Genomic DNA, 14,533 nt, shown 5'->3' on the forward strand with positions numbered 1-14,533 from the left:
CAAGATTTTTGATGGTGGAGCCTTAATGCTTGCAACTATGGATGGTGAAGACTTCACTTCCCCTATGAACTCAAACGCAGTTAAAAAATACTTCGCATAAAATAGACCCACTGGACAATAAAAAGAATAGTCCAAGCAAAAACGGGCATCCTGGCGAACCAAGAAAATGAGAAAAGGTTCGGACAAAAGTTAGGGATTAAAAACGAAAAGATTGTACACCCGGTAAGTTGAAAACCTGAAAAGGCAACTTAGGCAAAAATGGGTATCCCGGTGGATTGAAAACCCGAAAGGGCGATCCAGGAAAAATTTAGGGATTAAGCGAATGACAACGTTCTGAGTAGTTCTAAGTCTCATCTTGTGTCGATAACCGGAAACTTTCGAAGGATAGGAAACAGTCCAATCACCTTTTTTAGAAAGCTGATCATCTGGAGGATCTTGAAGACGAGCGAGTCATAGCAGAATTGGAACCCGATAGAAATCCATTTCACATTGCCATTAGATTAATTTCTATTTTTTATCTTTTGTGCAATTACCTCTTTCCAGGGATTGCTTCCTGATGTAAGTGCCTATTCAGAGGCCATTCAATCAATAAAATCATGTTATTCAGTATATCTCTGTGTTCATTTTCATTTTACTGTTTTGTTTGCAAAAATGACATCCGAATTTTTGATAAACATTGCGTCATGAAACATAAGAGCTCTACAGGTACATGCTTAATAAACATTTAAAATTTCTGTAAATTTTAAGTGCTTTGGATCGTCTATTCAGAACAAGTACACTCGGGGCATTTCCTTAATGTTCCCAGCAGATGATCGCGGATGTTTTTCCTCAACGGTTGGTATTTGGTATCTTATCCCTGCAAAGTTGGTCCAAGCATTGGATTCTTCAATCCCCAGTAGGTTCTTACTACTGTGCTTCCCCAAGCATTTATTTCAGATTATACATTCACCAGTAGAGTCGACAGTGCCAGACTGTATATCCCTAGCGGAGTTGACAGTGTCAGATTGTATCTTCCCAGTAGAAGCGGCTACTCCTCAAGAGTTCGATGCCAGATCGATGATCTCGACGCTAGACCCATGGTCTCTTTCCTTGAAGCAGAATCTCGGTACCGTATCGGTGTTTGCTTCCCCTGCTGAGTCATCTCTCGCAGATTATGGTTGCCAGAACCACTATCGCTTTCCTCAACAACAAGTTTTCAGTGCCATTATCTCCCTAGTCAGAGTCTCAGTATTTTGTTATTTTCCAGAACACCGCGTGGCCGGTCATTTCCCCACAGAGTTCATTGTGCTGTGTATCTCCAACACCATTGCCAGGGTCCTGAAGATTATGATCATTTCCCCAGCATAATTCCTTGCCTCGGCTTGGCGTTCTCTCTAATCAAGCATTTCACATCCCTGCATGTAGAATCATATCGCATTGCATTCTCCCAAATCGCGTAGCATTTCCATTTTCATGGAGCATTACGCCATTGAAAAATTCAAACATACGCATGTAAAGCATAAGACACTCTCGGTATTCAGACCGAAGTGGCATTCAGGCCAGTTTTCCGGTATTCAGACCGAAGTGGTAGTCAGACCAGTTTTCCGATGTCCAGATCGAAGAATTTTCCGACGTTCAGGTCGAAGCAACTTGTGACATTCAGGCCAGTTTCCGGTATTCAGACCGAAGTGACATTCAGGCCAGTTTTCCGGTATTCAGACCGAAGTGGCATTCAGGCAAGTTTTTCAATGTTCAGATCGAAGAAGTTTCCGACGTTCAGGTCGATGCAACTTGTGGCATTCAGGCCAATTTCCGGTATTCAGACCGAAGTGGCATTCAGGCCAATTTTCCGGTATTCAGACCGAAGTGGCGCTCAGGCCAGTTTTCTGGTATTCAGACCGAAGTGGCATTCAGGCCAGTTTTCCGGTATTCAGACCGAAGTGGCATTTAGGCCAATTTTCTGATATTCAGATCGAAGAAGTTTCCGACGTTCAGGTCGACGCAACTTGTGGCATTTAGGCCAGTTTCCGGTATTCAGACCGAAGTGGCATTCATGCCAGTTTTCTGATGTTCAGATCGAAGAAGTTTCCGACGTTCAGGTCGACGCAACTTGTGGCATTCAGGCCAGTTTTCCGGTATTCAGACCGAAGTGACGCTCAAGCCAGTTTCCTGGTGTTCATACCGATGTTGATAATCTCGTATCTTTCGATGCTCAGGACGAGTTCATTTCCAGTATTCAGATTGACGAGCGACATTCAGGTCATGGTTATTTCTGTGTTACCATTTATTATGGTATTCAGGCTAACATTCTTTTTTCGGTGTTCAGACCGACTCTAACCGTACCAGACAGATTCTTCTTTCAAGACCACCTCTTTGCCGATCCTGACAGGCATTATTAGTTTATTCTTCATTTTTCATTTCAGTGTAAGTTTTCGGGCTTTTATCGTATTCAATCCCTTGATACCTCGAAAGTGCGAAAGCCGTTGCTATCTTCCTTTTGGGTCTCCAATTGATTGAATAGGGGCAGCTGTAATACCCCAAAATTTACTTACAATTTTCCCTGGAAGCATGGGATTATGTTTTACATTTCATTGACATCATACTAGGTCATACTCATTGCATACTGCATTAATGACTTGGAAATCAGGTTTTGATTGATCACTCGCTAACAGAAGGAGCCCACACAAAGCAAGATTGAGAGTTGGACTTCATTTTTCTAAATATACAAGTCTCAAGGGTCTCAGGAGGCTCCAAGTATCTTATTATGGTCCTCAGTTCATCAGTGAAGGATTCAAAGCTATCAAAGTGTTCATCTGGATTTAATCAAGAAACTAGGGTTTCATAGCTACTTGCAGCAGACAATGTTTGATTGGAATTAGAGAAGCTTATCCATGTCATGATTGGATAGGCATCTTGGCCTAGGAAGACTCACAATTATCTCAGAAAGATCCATTGGCAAGCAGTGCAATCAATTCCTGATCAATTTTGCCCTAAAACTAGGGTTTGGTATAAAATCAGTTTATTTCTGATTCGTTTTGTGAAACTCTTTTCCATGAACCTCCATATGTCCACAAGGGTCTACATACAAAAAATCATCTTTTTATTTGAGCCAGAAGTGCTTCAATTGATCATTGGAATCAGGAATCAAACAGTTTGGGAAAAGTCAACTGTGGGGCCAGAAAAGTCAACTCCTGGCTTTTTGAGAGTGGAATCTCAAAATCCATGCCTAGGGGAGCCTACATGTGAAATTTGATCAAGGTTGGATCATGGATTCATCATTTAATCAGGAATTGGAAAAGTTACTTAATTTGGAAATGGTTGACTTTCCATTTAGGGCAAGTTTTCATGATTGTTGCATCCACTTTAAGCCCATTTTCCATCAAGATGAAAGCTCCATTTGAAATTTTCTACAACATGGAAGTTGTTCCTCTTGTTCCAAGGTTTCTAGAGATATAAAGTTTTCTCCATTTGGATTAAAATTGAGAAAGTTATGCTTAGTCAAAGTGAGACATTTTTTTAGGACACTTAGAAAAATTTCCAAGTCCAAAAATCTTCAAAGTTTGTCAAGACTTCTTGGCCAGTTTTCTTGTACTTCAAGGCATCATTGGAAAATGTTTTCTTCACAACAATTGTACCTTGCCATGTCCTCTTTCACATCCTTTTTATAATAATCTCATTTGGATCCATGGTTTGAAAGGTACATTCATTTAAAGTTGGCATCATGAATTGATTTTCTAGGCAGCATTTAGGCCAAACTGGCCCAACCATTTTGCAGCTGTGGTGAAATGACTTTGAGGCCATTTTTCACCTTCTTCCATTCATCATTTCAACTTGTGCTCAACATGAAAGATGCTAAGCTCCATGAGACCTTTCTACTGTTTGCATTGTCTCACCAATTGGTAGCTTGATCATCAAGTTACATGGCCATAAAGTCCCCACCTTGGAATGTTTTCTTGCTTGCCAAACCATGCTGCACAAACCAGTCACGTTTTTGTTACCACATTCGGCCATGCATTGGATATTCATTCACTTAAGTTTGGCCCAATATAACACAAACCTCATGTGCCCATGCATAATACACCTCACTTCACATTTTCATTCTCATGGACATTATTTATTTCAAGGCCCATTAGAACATTTAATCCACCACATTTAAAAGTTGCAAACCCTAAACCTAAAAGGAATTTGGTGAATTTTCGAGCAAGGCAAGGTAGGAGCATTAGAGATCTGTTTTCATCAAGCTTCCACTAGGTAACCCTCTTGCTTCTCTTCCATGGCCATGTGTTGATATACCTATGCTTATTATTGTTCACCATGCTATTTTTATGCTTGCTTACCATGCTCATCATCATTACCATGCCAATCATATGCTTGTGTTATTGATATTTATTTGTGCTGTTGAGTTTTTGCCTTTGCCCGTGCCCATGTTGTTACCTTGTTGACAATATTGCTCCATGATTAAGCCATCATTTAACCTAAAACAAGTCACCATGTTAATCTACACATTTCATACTTGATATTTGGTTTTTATTTCATGTCATTTGGTGCATTATAGTGTTTGTATTCTTGATTGGAAGATTGGAAAAACTCACTGCATTTTCACGTGGCTACATGGTTATGGCATTAGGGTTTTGGTTTGTGGAAGAAGATGAATACGTGTCACCTTATGAGCCCTTAGATCTAGCGCGCGCGTTCTAATCCTGGCCGTGCAAGCTGTTTTATCTTTTAGTCACTTATACAACTTGACCAATTGATACAGTGTTTACATGTTTTTTAAAATAAAAAATGTTATTTGGTTGTGTCACACGCTGATTTAATTTAATTCGCTTGGACCTTGGGCCTTCCTCTGTCTGCTTTCCACACCCCCACGTTCAAGGCCCATCAGTCCTTCCATTTTCATTTTCTTTTTTAATTCTTATTTTTATTCTATTTTGATTTTAACTAATAAAAAATATTTTCTTTATTCATAAAAATACCCAAAAATATTTTCCAGATTTCTTAATGTCTTATTTAATTTTATTTAATTTTTATTTTCGTATTTATTTAATGTTAATATTTTATTTTAATTATTTATTTTAAATGGTCCATTTTAACACACTTTTTTTTCTTGATTTTATTTTTATGACTTAGAATTATTTGTAGCTTTTGATTTTTGGGATGAAGGTTGACCACTGTCTCATGGTCAACCTGACCTTTTTTGGAATTTTATTTCCCATTTTCAATTTATTTGGTGATTATTTTGGTTGGTTGACTTTTGGTTTGACCTTTATCTTGTTTCAATTAATTTATGCACTAATTTTCATTATTTTTGAAATCTTTTTGGGGGATGATGATGTCCTGAACCCACCTTACTTAGTTTAGTTTTTCATGATTTTACTGATTAATTTTCTATTTATTTCATATTTTTTAAGTTGACTTGAATTTTCAGTTGACTTCTTTATGATCGATGTTTGACTTAGGGATTGCTTATGGCAATTGAAGAGATCTTTTGATCCTCCCTTGTTCATCTCATACGCCATGTATTAGAGGCCTTTCATCTTGATTTTATTTGATCCTTACCTCATTTCCTGATTTAATTATTCAGTGGACCCTTTTGTGCATTTCTTTTCATCTGTCTGATTCATCTATCATCTTTTATACTTGTTTCTTTCATCCATGCTTATTATGTCTTGATTGTTTAACATGTTCATACCTCCCATGCATTGTTTAATGCTCCATTATTTGATTCTTTGATTTGATTGTATACCTGTTTACTTATCTGATTTTATTAATAACTGTTGCCTACTTGTATGATGTATGAGGCATATATTCTTATTGTTTGACTGCCATGAACAATCCCCATTCATAACAAATGTACCCCTCTCCCATGAAGTGTATAATATTTATTCTTTCATTCTTTATCCATCCGTTAATACAATAATTAAAATGAACATTCGATAATCATTTCAAAACAAGATCAAAAGCTCGATTCAACGTCGAGTAATCATTTTCAAAACTTAACAGAACCAACACGTATTCATCCATCCTTTTGTAAGTCGATTGCTTCATGCATCACCATTTCTCTTGTAAGTCGATTTCTTCATGCATCGCCATCTACCTGTAAGTCGATTGCTTCATGCATCGCCATCTACCTGTAAGTCGATTGCCTCAGGCATCGCCATCTACCCTTATCCGTGGCTCATCTCCTTGCTCCATCCGTCGATTCTTGTTCCGTTTAGGTAGCACCCATTAGGTAGAACCCTTTATATGATAACATAGGTAGAACTCCCTTATTCTTCGCATGCTAACATTAGATAAATGTTCCCCTTGTAAATCCTAACACATAGGTCCACATTACATGACAACTCTAGGACAGAGCTTCCCCACTTTTAGACCTTCCGTGCGTCTCCGATCTTGTGGCATGTCAATCCGTTCTATTGCAAAGAGGTAACTGCCTAAGACTCGATTCAGCGAGCTGCGACACCTACTGCTAGGACGTTGAACACATTTCCCACTATCCTTTGACACAGCTGGTGTCCTCTTTTATAAGTCCATGTTCAGATGGCAATCCTTAACCCCTAGTTAGCCGAACTACGACAACTCTGATTCTCATGTTCAGATGAGATACGTAGGCACGAGACACGATGTCTTGCCGAGTTTTTGACTGACGACTAACAACTAATCTTTGCTTGCTTTCGCCCTTATTGCGATTCTTTTCTCTCGCCCTCGTTGCGATCGAGACCTTCCCTTTCTCTTGCCCTTGTTGCAATCGAGACACTTGTTCCCGTAGTTATCCGAACTACGACAACTCTGGTTCTCATGTTCAGATGAGATATGTAGGCACGAGATGCGATGTCTTGCCGAGTTTGACTGACAACTAACAACTAATCCTCGTTTGCTTACGCCCTTGCTGCAATTCTTTTCTCTCGCCCTCGTTGCGATTGAGACTTTCCCGTTCTCTTTCCCTAGTTACAATCGAGACCCTTGTTCCCGTAGTTAGTTGAACAACTTTTTGCTCTGATTCTCATTCCAGATGAGATACGTAGGCGTAAGATGCGATGTCTTATCGAGCACACTTCTCTTTCACCCATAGGTAGCCGAGCTACGAAGACTCTGATTCTCATGTGCAGATGAGATACGTAGGCAGTGGATGCGATATCCTTGCGAGTCATTTTCTTTTAACCTTCTTTTAGCAGATAGTACATTAGATATACTCACACCCTTTAGACTAGAACAACAAGAGTGGATCCCGTAGAGTACTACGGATGCGTAGGGGTGCTAATACATTCCCTTCGCATAATCGACTCCCGAACCCAAGATTTGGTTGCGAGACCTTGTCTTTTCCTTCTCTTCAGGTTTTCTTCGATCGTTTCCTTTCCCTCCTTTGGGATAAATAACGAACGGCGGCGACTCTTCTGTTTCTTTTTCCTTCGCCGGTTGTTTTTTCGCACCAATTGCGACAGCTGGCGACTCTGCTAGGGACCCTAGTTTCCCTATGCGAGTCCCTCCTAGCTTTTGTGAGTTTCTTGTTTATTGGGTGTTTATTTCTTTTGTACAGTTATTTACTTTCAGCATTTATCTGCTTTACCTTATTGCACTATGGACATATCATTGCTGTATCTGTTGGCTCTGTGGGGTTGGTTGCTTGTTGGGATGGGTTGTTCTATGAGAGATAAGCCCACTACCCAGGCTTGAGCGTACACATAGGTTTTAGAGTGGATAGTCATGAGGCTTGCGTAGCATGTTGCTACGTTAAGTCGTTCATGAAGACCCACACCCAGACGAGGTTTCTTTTGGATATATTCTATTCTACGGGTGTTCCGTAACAACATGATGTTCCTGTAGAAGTCATCGACTCTGGTGACCATTTCACGAGGACTCAGTCGAGGCCTCTCCTCCGAGACGCGGTTATGTTAGCTCTGGTGGGCGCATTCTAGCTGCTCAATCCGAGGACCCCGAGGCTGGGAACTTGCTTTAGGATGTCCTGTTGAGGGGAGTCAGTGGAGGTCTTTTGTCTCGTAATAATGCCAAACCTTCAGTGGTAAACGTATTATTCTCGACTGAAGGGCTAGAAGCTGACGAACTTTTGTTCTTAGAACCTACCAGTGAGGGGCGGGCTAAATTCAGGAAACCTTAACCTTCAACCAACCCGGTTTTCTGGTTTTCTTGTTGGAGCAGAACTTTGATCTCTTATATGTTCCTCAGTGGTTTTCTCTTCAGACAGTGCAACCTGACAGTTTTTCAAGCAGATGCAGCAATCCTGATTCCCATGTCACTGTATTGCATCACATCATTTCGCATTCATATCATTTAACACATGTTTATCTATTCCCAGGGGTTTATATCTTCTTCTTGATTCTAGTTGGGATTTTCTTACACTGTTTATCTATTGTGAGACTGGAATCAAGGGGTAGAATACCCTTTGGAATTGATAAACATGTCATTGCATTTGCATATTCATTAGCATGTCTTGCATAATAGGTACCTCCGCAGTGTTCTCAGTTTGTTTGGTATTCCACTAGCAGGATAGCTGACTAAGGCATTCACCGATACGGTACCCGAAGAAATCAACAAAGAGCAATGGAAGGCCTACAAGCAGAGCTCGCTGAGATGAGGATTCGCATGAATCAGTTCATGGAAGTGGTCCAAGGAGTGGCTCAGGGACAGCAGGAGCTTAGATTGTTGGTATAAAGGGATCCCCCTACTACTCAACCGGAGGTTGTGGCTGATCCTCCAACTGGAGAGGCTAATGGACCCAATGGACCGGGGCCTATCCCGATCCCACATGTCAACCTTGATCAACAACCCATCCATGATGATCAGGAGGATCAGTTCCCCCTGCTTCAGGAGGACTTTGGCATGGGCCATGGTATGGACCCTATGTTTCGGAGACTGGAAGAGAGGCTGAAAGTTGTGGAAGGGCAGAATGCTCTTGGTGTGGATGTTGCTTGACTTGGGACTGGTCCCAGGTGTGAGATTTCCACCAAAGTTCAGAGTCCCTGTGTTTGATAAATACAATGGCAACTCTTGTCCGAAGACTCACGTGCAAGGTTATTTCCGCAAGATGGTTGCGTATTCTGATGATGAGAAGCTGCTCATGTACTTCTTCCAGGACAGCCTAGCTGGGGCATCCTTGGAGTGGTATATGAGGCTGGACAGAGCACATATTTGCTGCTGGAGAGACTTGACCGAGGCTTTTGTGAAACAATATCAGTACAACACGGATATGGCACCTGACAAGACTCAGCTCCAGAATCCGTCTCTCAAGAGCAACGGGTGCTTCAAAGAGTATGCTCAACGCTGGAGAGAGATGGCTTCCCGTGTTCAGCCTCCGATGTTGGAAAAACAGATGGCCAACATGTTTATGAACACACTGCCTGGATCTTATTTGGAGCGTCTGGTGGGTTACAACGCCTCGAATTTTGCTGATGTAGTATCTATCGGTGAGAGGGTGGAGAACTACTTGAAAACGTGTAAGATCCAAAATGGGGTTGGATCATCTTCGGGGTCAAAGAAGCCGTTCTTAGGAGGACAGAAGAGGAGAGAAGGGGATGCAAATGTTGTGTCTTCTTATCAGAGTAGGGGTAACCGCAGGAATAACTTTCAGAATTACCATCAGTAACCCTATGTTACAGCTGTGACCATTCCGGCTGCAGCACCAGTGCAACAACAACAACCACAACATCAACAAAATCAATACCAACAACAACAAGGTAACAGACCTGCTTATCAACAGAGGCAGAGGATGATGGATAGGCATTTCGACACTCTTCCGATGTCGTACGCCCAATTTCTTCCCAACCCTGAGCAGTTGCAACTTGTGCAGTTACGCACTTTGGCTCCTCCCAATGGCAGACTTCCGGTGGGTTATGACGCCAATGCTAGGTGTAATATCCATTATGGGGCACCTGGCCACACTATTGAGAACTGCAAAGCTTTTAAGCACGTAGTTCAGGACCTTATTGATTCAAAGTCCATTAACTTTGCGTCGACTCCTAATGTCGTCAACAATCCTATGTCGTAGCATGGTATAGCAAATGTTAACATGGTTGAAGGAGAAGTCAAATCCGTCAAAGATGTGTTGAAGCTGAAGACTCCGCTGTTATAAATCAAAGAATACTTGCTGAAGGCAGATGTTTTCCCCGGCTGTGGGAGCGGTTGTTTGGGTTGTGTTGCACAGAGTGGGGGTTGTGTGAAACTGCAGCAGGGTATCCAGGCCTTGCTTGACGATGGTATCCTTCAAGATGAAGACATATCTGCCCAAAAGTCTGTTGAAGGGGTTGTTGAGAATGCAGATGTTGATCCTCTCTTTCCTGAAGATGCTGAAGAATTTACAAATGTTGTTCTTGCTGATTTTGTAATTCCCAATGATGTAACTAATTTTTCTGATGTTGTTGCTGATGTTCCAAACATTGTGTGTGATTCTGACGTATCTGTTGAACTTAATTCCGTTGTTTCGGATGTTTGTGTTTCAATGAATAAGATTTCTTAGTATGACTGTGACATCGCCACTATCACAATTTTCTACCCGACCGCTCAGATCAGTGTACCAGTAGTGCAACCGGTATCACTAGTGTGACCGCATCAATCCACTATGACCATCACGACCCCTGGTCCTTTACCTTTCACCAGCGAAAGGGCCATTTGAAATTCTAGTTAACAGACTTTCGATGTCACACTGGATGTTATGACATCCAATTTCGCACAGACAGGAATGTATACAGCAGGTAAATGTAAAGTGCAGTAAATAACACAAAGAATTGTTTACCCAGTTCGGTGACAAACACACCTCTGTCTGGGGGCTACCAAGCCAAGGAGGAAATCCACTATTAGCAGTATTAATTCAGGCCTTAAACCAACTATTTAATCCTATCACTTAATACCTACCCAATGCAATTTCAATCTAAATTAAGACCAGAGTTCCTACTCACTCCCCCTCAATGACCACAGTGATTACAACCTTTAATTAAGTTTAAAGTCAATGATGAAGTAATACTTCAAACAACTCTTGATTGTGCTTAACAACTTTAATCAAGATACACAGCACTCACGCTTAAAAGCTTAGAGTGACACAACACTTACAACTCAATGAACACCCTAGTCCAATGCAATCATCTAGGTGATAATTGCTTGGATCACAAGTTACACCCAATACAAGACACAATAAATATACAGCTATGAAATACAATGATGTATTTAAAGCTTCACAATTCCAAATCCCTGAGTTGTTGAAAGTAGGATTGTCATTCTTTTCTATTGCAGCACTTGGGCCTTGTACTTGTATTTCCTAAAAATAAGGTTAAGCTAGTTAACCTAATTTCCACATATTAGGGTGCTAACAAATAGGCTATTTGTTAGGTCCATTAATTGTAGCTCAGTTGTTAGTTTCCTGGATTTTAGCTCAGCTGTTAGATTCCTGAAAAATAGCCTGAGAAAAATACCGAAACATAAAAACTAACTATCCTACACTTTAGCATATGCTGTCAGGAATGAATGTCATAACATTCAGTTTGACGTCCAGAACATAGGCCATATGCTAGGTCTGTTATTCTCCTGAAAAACAGACTGTACTAAATGCTGAACTGTAACAGAAAGACCAACCAGTCTATAATTCAGTATCAGCTGTCAGAGATAAATGTCATATGCCAGGTTTGTTATTCTCCTGAAAAACAGACTTAAATAATATTGAACTGTAGTAGAAAAACCAACCTGCCTATAATTCAGTATTTGCTGTCAAGGATGAATGTCATAACATTCAGTTTGACATTCAGACAATAGGCTATGTGCCAGGTCTGTTATTCTCCTGAAACACAGACTGAAATAAATGCTGAACTGTAGCAGAAAAACCAACTATTCTATAGTTCAGTATCTGCTGTCAGGGATGAATGTCATAACATCCAGTTTGACATTCAGTACATCCTGTATTAGCTAATCCTGCAGCAAGCTACTCAAGCATGTCATGACATCAGTCAAGACATCAGAGTACAGTTAGTGTTTTAACACAAAATGCAGCCAATCAAACATCTACAAACTCCCCCTTTGGCAAATTTTTGGCTAAAACAACTTGGCATCACAACAGAGTTCACAGCAGCGGAAAACACACATCTAGCAGAGAAATTACCATAGCTAATACACTTAGAACATCAACACACTCAGCACATATATAAGTTAAATAAAAACTTCAACCAGCAGCACACATAGAAGTTAAATAAACACTTCAAACAACAGCACACATAGAAGTTAAATAAAAACTTCAAACAACATCACACATAGAAGTTAAATAAAAACTTCAAACAGCAGCACACATAAGTAGATAGCAAACAGTAACACACTCACACTCATCACACATAGAAGGTGAACATCAAGCTGCAGCACAACCTCTAGATTAGAGGATCTTCAACATCTGTTCAAGCAAATAACAAATCTGTTGTCCTAGGGTACCTGGGGTACAGGTGTTACTCCCCCTTTTTGTCAAAAATGTTGCCAAAGCAACACTTAATAATACAGGCCAAAACAAAATAAGTTACACACAAATTTTAGAAACACGGGAAATGATCTATTCATCTGACTCAGAGTCAGCATCATCATCAGTGCCATCATCAGGACTGGCATCCTCTTCACCCTCTGTACTTTGTCTTGCAGCTCCTTCTGCAACATCAGCAGCTTCACCAAGCACATCACCTTCGGTCATCTCCAATTTGATAATCAAATTTTCCAAAGTGAGCTTCCTTGCCTCTAACTCCTTGCACGTTTCTCTGAGTATTGCAATGACAACAACTTTACCTGGTTGATTGCAAACACTTGATGTCTCTCCTGTTGTCATGGCAATGTCAGGGACATGCTTACCTAGGAACAGTTTATGATTGAAGGCCAAAGGGCTCTCTCTTCTTTTCACAAAATCATTCTCTATTAATATGTTTGGAAATTGATTCAACACAATACCACATATGAGGGAAGGAAAGGCTATAGGCCCCTTCACACTAAAGCTTTCTGCATGTTTCATGGTTTGATCAAAAATGTAGGTTCCATAGTCAAACTTGGCTTTGGTTCCAACAACATATATGAACTTTCTCCAAGCATTACAGCCACTGTAGATTTGTGATTGGTGGGCACCCAGTTGGCAGCTCCAATTTTGTGCAGCATAACATACTTGACACTTAGTTTGCTGGCCACCAACTTACCTTTTAGAGGCCATTTCCTGACTTGATTAGCAGTGATGACTTGACAAATTTTGGTTGTCAGTCACCTCAAGCTCAGGTTGAGCTACATAAGGTCTTCCCAAATACATGTTGATTACTGAGGGAGAGAAGTTCACACACTTGCCTCACACATATACTTTTATGAATTCCCTAGACTTTCCATCAGCACATTCTTCAGACACATTGACAATAAACTCCTTTACTAATATCTCATAGCACTTTGAGAGCTGAGTCATAGTCTTCATTAACCCTGCCTCTTGAATAAGGTCTACAATCTCCTTACATTCCAGGACATTCTGAGCCAGTTCCCTTTCCAAAGCCAACCTCTTGTGATAAACATACTTCCACCTGTTCACACTAGAAGCAAAATGGAATGATATGTTGTCAATTGGTACCTCAGGGACACTAGCTACCAGCTTGCTAGTGGTTGGCTTCTTCTTTAACAGAGAGGCAGTGACATCACATGGGACATCTGAGTCAGACTCCAAAACCACAAACTTGGTCTTCATTTTCTTGGGCACCCCTTTGCTCCAAGATTTTGTTGGACCATGACCTTTCCTCTTGAGGGAACTCTCTGCCACCTTTGGATTGGGAGATATTGGCACATCAATCTGCCTTTTGGGGGACCTCTGCACCACTGTTTTCTTTTCTCTCCTAGTCCTAACCCTTTTGGCTATGCTAGGGACAAATGAGGTCAACAACTCATTATCAGAAAACTCCTTTAGGTCTACTGTTTCAGCTTCACAGTTAGGGTTATCACTGACATCATGAGTGACACGGGCTTCCTCACCACCCACATTGTCTAAGGGTTTGTCAATATTTGACCCCTCATGAGCATCAGTTTGCTCAACATCATCAGATACATTCTTTCCTAAGGAGACTGTATTTTCTTGACATGCAACATTATCAGGTACAATAGTGTTTAAGGGAATGGAGACCCCAAGAACCTTATGATTACCAGATAGTATTCCAGTCACCATAGTTGCAATGGCATTATGCACATACTTGGAGCCTTCTCTGGTTTGTTCATCAAGCACGATTGCTGAGGAGAAGCCGAAGACCGTTTCTTTAGGTCTTCTTGCATGAGAAGTATTTGCAGAGTCAGCCACAGGATCTTCCCTGTTAGGGTTGCATGATTCAGAGCTAGTGGAATCAAACATGGTCGTGGAGGAAGAAGAGTTGGATTGGTGCGACATGATGAATAGCTTAGAGGCGAAATGAATCGTTTCTTTGAGAGAAGACTTGCTAGACTGAAAGTTGAAACGATGGGAGAGGTAACGCTTGTTGTACGAGCAGTATCTATTATGTGTTGACCAATCAGAGCGGACTCTCAAATGTTTAATAATTTGAATTATTAAACAGGAAATAACTAACAT

The 14,533-nt window shown here is 40.8% G+C and overlaps 1 protein-coding gene across 1 annotated transcript; it reads right to left on the minus strand.

Moving 5' to 3' along the window:
• Nucleotides 1–13,282: 13,282 nt before the first annotated feature.
• On the minus strand, nucleotides 13,283–14,317 carry LOC127082169 (uncharacterized). Its single transcript, XM_051022393.1, has 2 exons — nucleotides 13,656–14,317; nucleotides 13,283–13,505 (listed from the first exon to the last, which is right to left on the minus strand). The coding sequence occupies exons 1-2, from the start codon at nucleotides 14,315–14,317 to the stop codon at nucleotides 13,283–13,285; spliced, it is 885 nt and encodes a 294-aa protein (XP_050878350.1).
• Between the last annotated feature and the right edge of the window lie 216 nt (nucleotides 14,318–14,533).

Source organism: Lathyrus oleraceus, chromosome 5, assembly GCF_024323335.1.
Source record: "Lathyrus oleraceus cultivar Zhongwan6 chromosome 5, CAAS_Psat_ZW6_1.0, whole genome shotgun sequence".
In the NCBI taxonomy this organism is placed as follows: domain Eukaryota; kingdom Viridiplantae; phylum Streptophyta; class Magnoliopsida; order Fabales; family Fabaceae; genus Lathyrus; species Lathyrus oleraceus.

What these genes read in the sequence shown, in the direction of transcription:
- LOC127082169 (XM_051022393.1), bottom strand. Translation starts at nt 14,317, where the DNA reads ATGTTTGATTCCACTAGCTCTGAATCATGCAACCCTAACAGGGAAGAT. An exon ending in CCCAAGAAAATGAAGACCAA is followed by an intron (nt 13,506 to 13,655) that starts GTTTGTGGTTTT and finishes TAGTGTGAACAG; the next exon opens with GTGGAAGTATGTTTATCACA.